Source organism: Mycothermus thermophilus, assembly GCF_041956435.1.
Source record: "Mycothermus thermophilus strain CBS 625.91 unplaced genomic scaffold VTJ04scaffold_7, whole genome shotgun sequence".
Taxonomy (NCBI): Eukaryota; Fungi; Ascomycota; class Sordariomycetes; order Sordariales; family Chaetomiaceae; genus Mycothermus; species Mycothermus thermophilus.
Genome location: NW_027191433.1, coordinates 453,085 through 468,011, shown reverse-complemented (window position 1 = coordinate 468,011; position 14,927 = coordinate 453,085). Strand labels below are relative to the sequence as shown.

Below are 14,927 nucleotides of genomic sequence, written 5' to 3'. Positions count from 1 at the left end.
GGGACTAAGTATTCATGAATTGATTGAGAAATTATCAAATACAATATCCCAAGATGTGTGGCCGTTACGCCATGGCCTTGGTATGTCCCAATGTCCACAAAACAACACATCCCATTATATCATATCATCATCATTCATATCCTCATTCAACTCCCTTGACTTGACACTTTCATCTCATCTCATCTCCAGTTCCACATGTGCTGACAGTCTGCCCGACGCAACACAGCGGCCGTCCCAGGTCCGCCGGATGCTCCAAGACGACGACATGCCCGTCGACGACGCCCCCGCCGACGAGGGCGACGGCGCCCCGCGGCAGGCGTATAACTTCGCCCCGGGATACCACGGGATCGTGTACCGCGCGGACGTGCCGGACACGGGCGCATCGCGGGACCGTCTCCATGCCCATGCGACGGGCGGCGAGGGGCAGCGGGATGTTGATGCTGCTCATGAGGAGGAGGAGGCTGGAGCCGGGGATGGTGGTGGTGATGATGATGATGCTCGTCATCCTGCTGACGAGAAGACTCAAGAAGGGGAGGAAGAGGGCAGCGGCGGGGCCCACCCCGCACAAACATCTCCGCCAACCTCCTCCCAGGTCCGCTACAAACTCCAATCCATGAAATGGGGCCTCGTCCCGTCCTGGACCCGCCGCACCCCGGATTACGCCACCACCCTCAAGACCATCAACTGCCGCGATGACTCGCTCGCCATGCCGGGGGGCATGTGGGCGTCCATGAAGAACCGCAAGCGCTGCATCGTGGTCGCGCAGGGGTTTTATGAATGGCGCAAGCAGGGCAAGGAGAAAGTCCCGCATTTCGTGAAGAGGAAGGACGGGAAGCTGATGTGCTTTGCTGGGTTGTGGGATTGCGTGCGGTACGATGATCAAAAGTCGGAAATTCAGGGGGAGGAGGAGGAGGAAGGTGACCACGCCCCGCCGCGGCCGTTGTACACGTACACCATCATCACCACGTCCAGCAACGAGCAGCTCAAGTTCCTGCACGACCGCATGCCTGTGATCCTGGAACCCGGGTCGGAGGCGATCTTTACGTGGCTGGACCCGGCGCGGACGCACTGGTCGCCCGAGCTGCAGGCGTTGCTGCGGCCGTTTGAGGGCGAGCTCGAGGTGTACCCCGTCAGCAAGGACGTGGGGAAGGTGGGGAATGAGTCGCCGAGTTTTGTGATCCCCGTGGCGAGCAGGGAGAATAAGGGGAATATTGCGAACTTCTTTGCTGCGGCGGCGGAGAAGAAGAAGCAGCAGATGAAGGAGGGGAGTTTGGCGGAGGATGGGAAGGCAAAACCGCAAGACCGGACAGCAACAGAGGTGAAGGAGGAGGAGGCAGAGGAAGAGTCACTCAAGAAGGAATCACATCACGACGAGGAGCAAGAACAACAGAAAGGTGCGAAACGCGCTGCTTCGCCGTCCCTGCTGCCGGGAACGCCGGTGAAGAAGAAGCCTGTAAAAGGTGAAGATGCGGCGTCGCCCGTGAAGCCAAAAGCTACACCGGTGAAGGCCAAGATTAGCGCGACGAAGAACCAGCCGAAGAAGACCAGCCCCGTCAAAGCGAAAGCGCAACAGGAGAAGGCGAAGGGGAGTCAGAAGATTACACGATTTTTTGCGGCTAAGACGTGATGTGGGCGGGCAGATGTGTTGGAGTGGTGTGTGCTCCCGCATCATAAGAGCGGGAAGGGGGTTTGTTTGTTTTGTTGGGGTGGCGTTGAGCTTTTCTTCTGGGTATGATATGTGGAAAATTGGTCCCATGGGATATACGGGCGGGCATGGGCCACTGTGTGTGTGTATACGTGTACGGGTACGGGTCAACAGGACGTCATGAGGCTTGCTGGGAAGGCGATATATCTTTCTTTTCACAATTGTCAAGGAACGAATTACATGAGTATGATATTGAACAACCAAATTGGCATTGCCTGCGTACCCCATATTTATTGACTTGCGTTCACGCCTGTACCAGAACAGCTCACAAGACAATCCTGGGCTTGTATTCCAGCAAAACAAACCTCCTAAGGGATGTGGGAGTGTGACTTCACATTGAGATGCTGAAAGCTCATTCCCTCCCTAGGAGGCGAGAATATGCTTGTTTACTAGCACATACAGTACATACAAGGGGGAAAATTCTTCCCCAGGGGAACACGCTATTAGTACCTGTGGTCCATCCCCAGCTGGAGACAACCACAAACAAGTAAATACAAACACTTTCTCATCTCTTCCCACCCAAACAAGTGAAGATAATGGTAGTGCATCTTACGTGACAACTGAACGGGTAGGGCGGGTTGGATACCAAACACCCTGAGGTGTTTCCTCTCATTCCGATCTGGACAGAGAACCAAACAAACCCCCAGGTAGGTAGGTAATTCGATGAGCATGCCTATCAGACGAAGATATGAATAGAGTAGCACCTGGCCGGCCGTTTGAAGACCACGCTCATCACAACATCTTGCGCGCAGCAGGACATTATCAATCTCACCTCCGTCCGGCAGGCGATGTATAATTAGATCATGTACGTATTTAGGCCTTGTAGGTAGGGAGGTAGGTATGCCGGTAGATAAGGTAGTAGCCGGCGTGATGTGATACACACTCCCCGACCTACCCGCTGTGCCTCTGCCTACCTAGCTACCTACCTACCTACTTATAGGAATGTCAATGGACAACTACCAATTACCGCGACCGTATGTCTATATTTACATCCTCCACCCCCCACGGTCCCGCACACAAAATCTGCATGCATGCAGCTCCGAGGCACTACCTGCCTAAGCTTCCGCCGTGTGCACTGTGATTAAGTAGATCCCAACCTGGCGGGACGCGCAAGAGAAGGATCTGAGTTGGGGGCGAGGGGAGAGGGGGCGGAAAGGTAGGTACGTACGCACGTCACCGTAGTACATGACTTACCTGAGGTGGCTTACCTAAGGTACCTATGAAAAGGTATGTACGTCACCTCCCTCCCTCCCTGAACCTATGTTGGTTGGTTGGGGGTTGGGGGCGGCGAGGACGGGTATTGCCCAGCATACCTAGGTAGGTATGTACTTTGCTCAGCAGGTCAAGAGGCGTATCGACTATGCATGTGCATATATGTAAAGGTATGAACGTCAGTATCTCGGAGTGGCTACCTAGCCTGGCCTGGGTGGACTGAGCTAGACGCTCTTGGGGCGTTCGTTTCCCGGCGTTTCGAGAATCTCAAGAGATACATAGATCTCCCCCGGTCGGCGGGACGCGCGCCGTCAGAGATCTTCTCATGCGTGTGATATGACTGGGAGATGGGGCGTGGTTGAATAGGCGCATACATATGCAGGTATTGCCGCTGCCACCGCGGGGAGCCCCATTTGGGGGGGGGCCATCTGGCATGGCATGGAGGGGGGAGGGGGTGAGGATAGGGGATCCGTCACGGCGGTAAAATGGGGTGTGTGTGTGTCTGCGCCTGTCTGTCTGTCTGTCTCTCTGTGTGTGCATGTGTAGTCGTATTCCGGTTGGTATCCCCTTCGCTTGGCTCTGTCCTGGCGCCGTTGGTGTGGTGTGGAGGTGGCTTGGTATGTATGTACGTATGGATGGAGAGAGGGACCTGCGTCCCGGCAGATGACGGCGTTAAGCTAACCTTGTTCCTTGCATTGGCGGGATGGAGAAAGGGGAGGGGGAGCGGGGGGCGTGTCGGAGAGAACAGAGCCGCAACGGTGCGCTAGCCGACGTCAGTCATGCCTGCGGTTCTTAACCCGGCGTCTAGGTGCTACTGACCCCGTGGGGGTGCCGCTGCCGTCGTCGCATAGTGATGTCCCAATCTTCGAGACTTCTTCTCTCCTCCAGGAGACACTTTCGGTCGGCCGCGCAGGCGATAACCGACATGTCGAGACGATGCGCGCCGCCCTCCCGAGCGGCGCTACCACGCGCCAAAGGCCAGTGAGGTCGGGCGGGAGCCGGGTTCCTCGTTGGCCACAGCCTAACCGGCGCGGATGTAGGTGTTGAGAAACCTTGGTATGTACATACATACCTGCAGGAAGACGCAGGCAAGATGCAGGCCACGGCTGTCGGTTGGCGTAGGGCTGGCTGGGTTGGTTGGGCGGGGTGAAGAGATGTTTCGTTTCTGGCGGGGGGTTGCGAACGGTCAAGAAACAAGATGCGTATGTAGGTATGTATAATTAGGGCGAGACAAGCAATCTTTGTGGCCAATGTTTGGTGGTCGTTGACGGTGTAAGTGGTGAGGATGTAGCGGTGGACCAATCGCAGCGCGGTGATGTTGGCGGCGTAGGCGCTGGGAGTCGCTGTAAGCGCCGGCTCGGCGTCAACCCCGATTCGCGCGCGGAACGGGAGCCGCATCATGGAAGAACGTTTTTGTTGTTTCTTGGTTCTCTTGTCTGGTTGTTTGGCTTGCCACGGCGTTTCGCTTTATACATGGAATGTTTGTTTCATAGACGAAGGGAAAACGTGATATGCTTAATATGGTAGCAAGTAAGTAACCATCTCTCACAGGTGAGGATCTGGGTTGACTGCTGCTTCGCGAACCTTGAGGTTCGAGCTTCTAGCAAGCTGGGAGGTAATTGCTCTGGACACTTTCGGGAGGAGGGGATTGTTGGTTGGAGGAAAGTAACTGGCGTCAACTCCTTAGGATTGCTTCTCCGGGCCAAAATGGCCGTGATCCGTGCTTCAAGGTTGAAGGTGACAACGTAGTTCTCCTCCCTATAATTCCATGTTAGCAGCAGAGGATAGGGTATCTGGGAAACGCCAACTCAAAGGCCCGAACATGTCGACGGGCGGTGGCACTGGGGCGTGCGGTGTATGAGATAGTACATACCCATGACACCGTTGATCCCGTCCCTGACCAAAGGGGTAACATACCCGGAACCAGACCAGTGTTTGTGTGTTTGTGTCAGCAAGTTTCATCTAGGCTCATAGGCTACCACGTATCCGTCTGTTTGACACAGCGTTCCAGAACTGTTCACGAAATATATCAGATTGTGGCTGGAAATCGACGAGCTGTGATAGGGCATGGCCTAAGGTGCTCGTAGAGGTTTTCGTTTGTCGCATGTAAGGCCTAGAAGCCACAGGTGAGAGGTGTGATGGGTCGTACTCCTGGGAAAGAAACATAGGTAATAGCCAGTAAATTGAACCATCAAGTTCATGCTTTACAGAGCAGTAACCGGGATGGATTGTTGCATCAGGATGAGTGCCTAACAGTAGGCAAAGTATCCAGCACTATTTGCTACCTGAGCTGCCCTACCAGATGGAAAACCACTAATAGTGATTACGACGCCAACATGCTGTCTAGCAGCGTTGCTTGTGTAAGTGGAGTGCTACCTATAGAGATAGTGTCACGCAATTCCCGAAAACGAACACCAAAGTCTCTGTCATCGCTGAATAAGAGACACCTGCGGAGTAGGTACATAGCTCGAGTGCTACTCATCCGGAGTTGGTCGACCTTCATTGATTGATCGAGACCTACTCCGTCAGTGATTGATGAATTGGTGGATGCTTGATGCTGCATGGAGCGTTGAAGCACAAAGTCAAGAGTGGGGAAAATAGAGAGACGCTCCTCGGTCGACCAATCGAAAGCATTCCAGGAGTGGAGGTTGCCCCATCAGGCGGCAGACGCCGTCAGCGCCAACTGCGCCAACAAATTGGCGCGACCGGCGTCAGAGCTCGGCTCTGTGGCTCTGTGTTTCTCGTGCATGAGAGTCGGAATGCAGGACGCAAGCCAGAAAAGGAAACGAATTGATTGTTCTGCTGCCTGAGGTTTCTTGTCTGCGCAAGGCAGGAATCGAAAAAGTGTGCCTCGGCTCTCTGATAGGCCACAACGCCCTTTGTCTCTCGAACAGAGATGAGCCAATCAGCAAGCAAGTTCCTCAGAAACGAAGCCGCGGGTGGCAGGGGCCCGGACTGCGCTTGCGCACAAGGAGCCGTGTTCGTCACAGTCGCGGCACCGTGCAGGTTACACCAACCGTGGGCCCCCCAAGCAACGCTCGTCCTGTCAGCGGCTCCGAAGCTTCGTCCGAACTTTCTCTTTCTTTCACTTGACAGCCTGCTTTCGCAATCACTTGCATCTGCCCTTGTCCAAGATTCGCCCCGGAGCGGCCGGTGCATGAACTTTCAATCCCGACTCGAAACAAACAGGCCCGAGGGAAAGGGAAAAATTGATTGCTAAAATTATCCCCCCGACAAAACGGGCCTTGATCCGGGCTGACCGAACACGATCGGGCTCGGAGCATTGCGAACTGCGGCGGATGTTTCATGGACGGTGAGGAGCATGAAGAAGCACGCCTGGGATCTTCCGGAGGTGTGTGGGGCACAATGACACCGGACGGGAGCATCGACAAAGGCCTTGAGGCGCACAGCACACGCAGAAGAGAACGACCTGATGTCCGCTCTCCGCGTCACCCCCCATCGCGGTTAGCGCAACGTGCTGTGGTGGTTACCCGAAGTTTCGCTCCGCTGCTCCCGTCAGCCAACCACCCGAACAAACGAACCACGCAAAACTGACATGGCAAGAGCCATTTCGGCACTTGGCCCAATCTGGTCCGCGGGCCATCACGGAGAAAAAAAAAGTGTTGGTCGCCGCGACGTGCTCCTCTTCCTCCGTAGCATCGATGCTCCCGTGGTGCAGCCTCACCAGCCCTTCTTGAGATGACTGTGTTCACCGCATCAGGCCCCCCTCAGACAGACGCGGCTGCGTAACCCCATAGTCCTGGGATTGGGCCGAAGTGAACGAGTGTTCGTCCGGGCCTTCTTTTCTGTCCCACCACCGCGGCGACGAGTGTTCGTTCGGAAGGGGTTGTTGGGCGGCTGATTTCTTCGTCCGCCATGGGACTCTTGCTCCATGATTCGTTGGAACAGCTGACATGCCCATGCCTCCGTTCAGAGAGACGACCCGAAACTGCGCAGTTGGGTGGAGCTTTCATCGGCGTTCAGTGAGGTGCCAACAGGAGTGGAGGCGTCGTCCGGCGGTGTTGCTGTCGACGGACAGCCCCCCGGGCCCCGCCACCGCCCCCGTCGTCGCCAACCTCGCCGAGGCGTGAGAGAAGGTGTGGAGACCTAAGGCGGTGCGCGCCGCCGAACTGTGGAGATGCGCGCTGAGGAAACCACAGAACGTCGCCGATGAAGACGTGTTGCGATGCGCCATTGGCCAGCGCAAGCCTCCAAAGCTCGCTTCGCCCGTCTATCACTAGCGGGCGTCCAGTTGATCGCGCCAGTGAGCTTTCGCCGCGGCTCACACGCCCCCGCTTGTTCACTCACCAAGCGCAGGCTGATCCCAGCGCGGGTTGGGGCTTTGGAAGGGGGAGAGATCCAACCAACAGGATGTCTCGATCGATGGTGTCCAACGTATGTATGTTCATGCCACCTTGCCTCGGGATTCAGCTAGGCTCTCTCACCAATTTAGCTCTCCACGTGCCGGCCGGCTTGATGAACGGATGGATGTAGGTAATGTTGGTGATGTCACGCCGCCACCTGAATCCGTCGAGGGATCTCATCACAGCGAGTGTTGAAGTCCAGACCTTCCAAGCCATCACCACGATCGGTTCCAACCCAGCCAATCCATTCCAGGAGCGAGATCGCCAGTGATGGGGGCCAAACTACCCGCTTCTGCACCACATACAGTGTGTGTGCCGCCCCGCTATGTATGTCTTGCCATGCCATGTGGGCATCGGTGAAGAGCACTCCATTCCCCTTCTCTCCAGTCCTTGGGGCCGGGCCCGAGGCTCAGGATCACAGGGCTATTGGCTTGCCTTGGGCACCGGGGAAGTGGTGTTGGGTCCGGTTAGGTATTTTTGGATTTAGGGTCCGGGGACGGGCTGCATCCAGCACCGTACTCAGTCAGCCATCGATAATTTTAATGGATGAAGACAGCGTAGCAGCTCTCTCTCCATGTATCATGTAGTGGTAGTATCATCGTTGTTGGGGATCAACAAATGTGCCATGCTGCATTACCTAACACACATCGCATTTCAGGTGAGGAAGATCGCTGCAAGGACCCCCGTTCCCTTCACTGTTCGCTTGCCATGTGGGCATGTCAGTGGAGGGGGGACACCAGAGTATGGGTACCGTAGCACTGGGACTTTTTCGTTGGTAAAAGTTCCCTCTGCTGAACTTCATGTTGGTTCCTTCGCGTTTATGACACGAGGTCGGTACCAGGAAGTGTTTCCAACCGCACGAGCCACATCGGAACGGCATAGAGTTGGCTTATTGACTTGCTGCCATTTTTGTGTCAATGTCATCTCTGTCAAGTGACATCTCGGGACGTTCTTGTACTAAATTACTACACAGTAGGCAGCATCATGAGAGTGTCTACGAAGCTAGCCGAAATCATTGCTCTGGACCTCATGCGTCCCGTCCGTCCCGTCCGTCCCTTTTGTCCACCTGTATAAGTCCTGACGGGCTTGCGTTGACTCAATTGTAACCCCTGACCTGGCGTGTCAGACATGGATTGAAACGTGGCGTACGGCGTCTCTCGTGGTCAAGGAAACGTGTCGGTGCAAGATCATGCCGTCTTTCGCTCCCTGTTCTCTTGGAAACGTCTTCTTCCATGGCAGGTAGGTGATCTTCACGAACCTGTATGTATGTCTTGTAGCGCGCGTGCCGCCCAAACTTGGCGCTTCTCCGGCATTTCAACCAGAGCCTTCAATCATGGATATTTCTCCTATTTGAGATTGGAGGTCTGCAAAGATGGACGACCAGGGCCTGGTACATTCGCAGCGTCGTAGCTTGCTGCCCGAGCGTGCATGTGTGAGGCCCATCAAGGTTGCTTGCTTGCAGCATGCTAACGGTAACGTCGGGACGGGACTTGTGAAGGGAGCCTGAACCAAGATCTTTGCGTTGTGCCAGTTGTCTAAACTACACCTGCGGTGACACTCGTGTCCCTCCCCCCCGAGATGCTGAGATGGGATGCTCCCGTCTTGTTCAGTCACACTGGACTCTGTGAGCAAGTAACAATGACCAGATTCAACTTCCAGTTTGACGGTTACAACGAGATCGGTATCCATCAGTAATACCACTCATACACCCCTCCTTCCCTTTTTCCACCCAAATCTTGGATGTCAAGTCATTTTGGCCCCCGACCTCCCCGATCCTTGGCGAAGTCAGGCACGGGAATTCTAGGGTCCCACCCGCAAACCGGGGTGTCTGTCATCATCCATCCATGAGATGCCCCGCCAGATCTCGCCGCGCCCATCATATCCATTTCTGCCGCGGGTGTCTGTGCGCTGTGACTGGCGAAGAGGCTCGAGACGTCGTGTGAATCTCGGTTTTGCGGCGCTTGTTTCACCAGAGATGGAAGTCTGGTACCAATCTACTCATACTTACAGCACGTTCCACAGCCCGCTTCCCCCCTCGCTCTGCGATTCGATCGGAGAATGGCTATCGGTGAGAAGGATGGGAGGATGGCGAATCTCTTCCAGCACGCCCATATGTCCACCAGCAACACTTTGTTCGTGCTTCATGGACATATCCCGCTAACGGAACTGATGAGACCGCAAATGCCAGCAGACCTACTAACAGTAAACCATCGGCTTGGTCTGTCGTTGGTTAGTTGCCTCGCCGTGGGCTGGAGAGGTGATTCCGGCCGGCAGTGCCGCACTCACGCCTCATCTCCCACCCCCAAATCGAGGCCGCCGCCGCCCCGTTCCCGTCTCCCGACAGGCGCAGCATGAGGTTAATCGCGCGTCAAAAATAGACACTGGGACATGACATGACGTGCCAACCGAAAGCCAAGCGCCGTCTGTGAAACTTATATTCCCCGACAGCGTGACAGGAGGGAGCATGACACGGAGAAATTGCCGGTTCATCTCCAGGAGTTAGCTTAGCTATTACTTGCTATTCTTCTTTGATGAGGACAAGACTGCATTGCGCTTCACTTGAGCAGAACGGGAATGCTTATGTCTCTCGGGATGGACCGCGTGTATGCGTGTTCTGTTTCTTGTTGATCAGGAAGTTTACCGCAAGTTAAGCGCATGATCTCCGGATGGGTGGTTGTGAGCATGATTCAACATGGATCAGCGTCACCACAGCACGGCTTGGATCGCCGCTGTTCCCAGGTCGGCCTGAAGCTGTCACCAAGAGTTTCAAGAAGAGCAAATACGTAGACAATCTGCTACCTGTAGCCCAAACACTTACACGGACGACCAGTCCTTGGCGGCCGTTCATCCTGGCCTTGTCCCAACCTGGATCTTGACGTTTTAGATGTTGCTACGTCTACTTAACTTTATTTTAGAAACTCTATCAATGGCTACAATTCCTTGCAACTCACACACACATCTTCTCAAATTCCATCACAGGGAGTGTGTTCACGCAGAAAGCTGCGAGGTCCAATCTGAGGCGACGGCTGGGTGGCCCACTCTCGTTCGGCCACACCCCCCGCCATTCCCGGTATGTCGCGCCTCGCACGGTGGGGCTTCAGCACGCAGCAACGGGCACGAATCCAGGGCTGGTAAGAACGGATGCACGAGCACCGGGGCCAATGCCCAGTGGCTGCCAGCAGGTGCGGTGCGGTGCGGTGCAGAGGGACGCCCCACTGATGGATGCACTCCCTGCCCGTGGACGGGTCCACCCCAGGAAGAAGGAGTGGAGGTGGGGCCCTTTTTGAATCCCCGTCCTTTCCCTTTCCCTTGGGCGCATCGCAGCGAAGGCACCTCAGCCTGGAGTGCGGAAGGAACCCACAGCCTGGTCGGCGCCTGCTAATCCTTTCACTTTTCCTCATCTTCCCATGCCGGTTCGGGCCCATCTTGCTGCCCGCCCAGCTCCTGCCCTGTGCTTGTGCTGCAGCCTGGTCACACGCGAGCAAATCGCCGCGCCTTCCAGGTGCAAAGCGTCCAAAGCGTCCAAAGCCGAAGCGGCTGCGTCCGTCTGCTGATTCATCATCCAGCGGGTCCTCTCTCTTTCTACACGCCCATCCCAATCTCTCATCATCTCACTCTTTCTGAACCAACTTCTCTTACACCCTTACCCTTACCTTCCTCACCCTCCCACCTTTGTTCCCCGCTTGACCTCAACCTCGACCTCACCACACACACACACACACACACACACACATCTCGAAATTTTAATCTTTTCTGGGTTGAGAACCAAGAATCTCAACTCGGCCCTCGAAGCACCAACGCCAACAATCTCGTTGTGTGCATGTTCCCCGCGCCTGCTCCCTCGGATCCCGGGAATCCACTCGCTTAGATCCGCCGCCGCCGCCGCCGAGCATTGTCCATCGCAGCAGCAGAGACAGCGTCCCATTTATCAGGCTCTCTTCTCCCCCGCCGTCCATTTTCCACACGTTCCGCCTTTCGCGCTCCCTGCGCTATTCTGCGCGTCCAACCAACACATTCCCAGCTCCAATATCAACTTCCACGCGCAATCCTATCAGCTACGCGCGTTTTTCGAACTTGACAAACTCGCGACGCCAGCTGCGCAATCGAATTCCACTGACGAAACGTTGGACTTGCTCGCGTCTGCAAGCCGCGCTCCTCCGTCGTCGCTGCTGCTACGGGCTCCAAAGACCTCACGGTGCCTGGATTACTAACTGTTTTCTTTTCTGATCGCATCGAGCGCCGTGGAGGAGGATTGGGGAAGCGCCCTGGGGCGTTGGTGTGAGTGGACATGTCCAGTTTCACAGCATTGAACGGGGGCTCGCCAAGGCCGACGGATGGGACCAACGGGACGACCACGACCGATGGAGATCGGGCAAGTAGGCAGCCTGTGAGCTCGGAGCAGAGGGCCACCGACGAGCAACATCAACAGCAACAGCATAGCCAGCACCACCCCGCCGACCTAAGGGATCGAGAGCGCGAACTCCGCGAGCCCGAAGTGCGCAAGCCCGCCAACCACGAGCGCATCCCGCCCGACGGTCCGCCATCGTATCCCGATGGCGAAACTTCGCACAAGCGCAAGCGTTCATTGTCCGACTCACCGAGGCGAGAGCGCATCCCATCGCCGCCGACGAGGACCGAGAGGCTAGACGGGCCAGACCGTGACCGTCAGGACCGTCCTGACCGTCCCGAGCAGCAGCAGCAGCAGCAACCGCCGCAACGTCCACGGATCGATACGGGCGATGGTGGCGCCGCGTCACAGCCGCCGCGCGAAGTTTCACGAGAGGATGCACGGGACAACGCCGAAAATTGGCAACGCCCTCAGCAACCTGCCAGGGAAGAGCGGACTTCGAGCTATGAGGCTCCCTACTCGGCCAACCCGATGTCAGGGCAGTCCGAAGAGCCCATGAGCGACGCGATGCGCAGGGCAGCGAGCCACGGCGAGGACGAACAAAGTCCGGATGGCGACGACCGTTCCCCGTATCCCGGCCCCTACACGCCCGTCGAGCCGCGCAAGGATGGTGTCGTCCAGGCCGACCCCAAGAAACGCAAGCGCAACTTTAGCAATCGGACCAAGACCGGCTGCCTCACTTGTCGGAAGCGCAAGAAGAAGTGCGATGAGCAGAAGCCTGAGTGTGAGTTGTTCCCCTCCGTCCCCGCCTTTTCCGTGCGTGTTTGGCCCGTTTTTGCGGCCAGACGCGTAGATTGTGTTTACATGCCTACTCTATGCGGCCGCATTTAGCGGCCTCATCAGGTCCGAGTCCCGGCCGACAACTGACATTCTATGGCAGGTGTAAACTGTATAAGGGGCGGCTTCGTCTGCGCCGGATATCCACCCCAGAGAGGGGCCTGGCCCAACAAGCCGGACAACAAACCCGCCCAAGTCACCATCGAATCCAAGGACCCGAACTACGTACCTCCTGGAGCCTACGGAATGCCCCAGCAACCACCACCTTACGGCGCGCCCCAACCTCCGCAACCAGGCCAGCTACCAAAGCGCGACTCGCTCCCTTACACTCGCGGCCAGCCTACGTTGCGCATCACGCCGCCGCAAGGCCGCCCTCTGCAAACGGACGACGACCGCTTGACCGCTTCCACCATGCCGAGCTCCATCATCAGCCCTGACAACAAGCTCTCGGCCTTGTCCGGCTACCCGACGTCGGCCACCTCGGCCAATGTGTTCCCGACCCCCGTCAGCGCCGCGGTGTCGGCATTCTCAGACCGCACCCCCAAGGAGTACCAGCGGGTGCCGCCGCTCCATGACCTCACTCGGACGGACCCGGATCAACAACCACCGCCGCCCCCGCCGCCTCCGCAGAGCAGCACCCTTAGCCATCCTCCGTTCAACAGCATGCTCCACAGCGGCAGGACGTCGACTCCGCCTGCTCCTCCGTCGTCCATCTCTCAAGGTGGCGCTCAAGCAACCGCACAGCTTGCCCTGACGCACACGCAGTTCCCCTCGGACCGGCCGCGTCGTCAGAAGGACGAAATGCTCAACGGGCGGCCGTACTATCCGTTCGACAAGGAGCTGGTTTTGGAGCGGGAGCGCTGCAACGCGGCCTGCTGGCGCTTCAACAACTCGACCAACCCCAACTTGGGCGTCTCGCCGGCGGAGCGTGCTCGCTTGTTCCGCGACATTTTGCAGCCGCGTGAGGGCGTCCAGCTGTCGCCTACCGTTGTGTCGCCCGTGACTCATACCGGGCGCGTCGGCGAGAATGCCACGGTCGAGGCACCCTTCAATTGCGACTACGGATATAATATCCACATTGGCAACAATGTGTCGATCGGCCGCAATTGCCTCATCAACGACGTCTGCGAGGTCAAGATTGGAAACAATGTCATCATTAGCCCCAATGTCTGCATCTACACGGGCACCTGCAGCACCAACCCGCGCTATCGCAACGGGAACCAGGGTACCCAGTACGGAAAGCCGGTCATTATTGAGGACGATGTGTGGATTGCTGCCAACGTGGTTATCTTGCCTGGTGTGCGGATTGGGAAGGGTTCAACTGTTGGCGCTGGCTCCGTTGTCACGAGGGTGAGTCTTTTTTTGTTGATGCTTATATCACCGATTGAGCCTGAACATACATGCTGACTGATGTGTTCGATAGGATGTGGCCAACTGGAGCGTCTACATGGGCAACAAGGCTGGTCATCGCAGGGGCATTGCGCCCATCTGAGCTTGACCCCCGTCTTGTCTCCCAAAACTTGCGCATTTTCCCTTTTCGATTTCTTCCCCTGGCTTACCGTATGGTCTTTTAAAAATCTGACAACGACGGGTTGACTGGCTCGACCTGTTGGTTGTTTTCTTCTGTTTCTTTTGGTTACGGCTGGTGGCGGCTCTGATGAGTTTTGTTTTGTCTTGATTTTGGCCCCCTCTTCCCCCCAATGATACCCACAATGATTTTTTCTGTTTTTGTAACACCGTCCTGTCATTTCTGTCTACCTACGCTCGCGCGTGCCGTGTGTGTATGTGTGTGTGTGTGTGCCTCTTGTCGTATGTCCCCCCCGTTTTTATGTATGTATGCATGTATGTATGTATGTACCTACCCTGATGTCTTGGATTCGGACTATTACACTGGAATATGGGGATGGATGGGAATGGAGATGGGGATGGGGATGGGAGCGGGTTGGGATAAATGGATGGATGAAGTTTGACGGCCCTAAGAAGATTTTTTTTGCGAAGATATATCACTGAATTGCTTTTTCTTCTTCCCTGTTTAGTTAAGAGGATGATACAGAGTAGAGTACGTGGTAATGAGAACGAGATATGGGAGTGCGATTCATTCGGGTTCTTGTCTTGTTGTTGCCACCTCTGTGTGTGAGACAACAAAAACGAATCCGTTGGTGCTGCCATAGTCAGTGCACCTTATATAGCGCCTCTGCTTGTCACACACCCCCCAGATCGAGGCGAGTAGCCGAGGTCTGAGCCACTTGTGCACTGTTTTTACCTGTATATTCGGAGTCCCAGGACCTGATGTTTGCTGGGGTTGTTGCTCCAGGTGTGATTTTTACTGACGCCACCCTAAAACGTCACTACAGGTCGTGACAAGTGTGAATTGAACTCAGGACCTCTTGAGAGGTATGGAGAGGATAAGTGGAGCACTAACTGCGCGTACTAACCACTGCGCCAACTCGAAGAGTCCGGG

General features: G+C 56.1%; 3 protein-coding genes across 3 annotated transcripts; all 3 read left to right on the top strand.

Moving 5' to 3' along the window:
• Nucleotides 1-53: 53 nt before the first annotated feature.
• On the top strand, nt 54-1,627 carry VTJ04DRAFT_9714 (uncharacterized protein; the record flags this gene model as incomplete). The annotated part of the gene is made up of 2 exons (XM_069368292.1): nt 54-80; nt 227-1,627. 2 exons carry the CDS (start codon nt 54-56, stop codon nt 1,625-1,627), a joined length of 1,428 nt encoding a protein of 475 aa, XP_069214450.1.
• A 9,061-nt stretch (nt 1,628-10,688) lies between these two features.
• VTJ04DRAFT_9713 (uncharacterized protein) lies at nt 10,689-11,492 on the top strand (the record flags this gene model as incomplete). The annotated part of the gene is made up of 2 exons (XM_069368291.1): nt 10,689-10,822; nt 11,150-11,492. 2 exons carry the CDS (start codon nt 10,689-10,691, stop codon nt 11,490-11,492), a joined length of 477 nt encoding a protein of 158 aa, XP_069214449.1.
• Nucleotides 11,493-11,569: 77 nt separating this feature from the next.
• On the top strand, nt 11,570-13,958 carry VTJ04DRAFT_9712 (uncharacterized protein; the record flags this gene model as incomplete). Its single annotated transcript, XM_069368290.1, has 3 exons — nt 11,570-12,413; nt 12,570-13,816; nt 13,890-13,958. The coding sequence occupies 3 exons, from the start codon at nt 11,570-11,572 to the stop codon at nt 13,956-13,958; spliced, it is 2,160 nt and encodes a 719-aa protein (XP_069214448.1).
• Between the last annotated feature and the right edge of the window lie 969 nt (nt 13,959-14,927).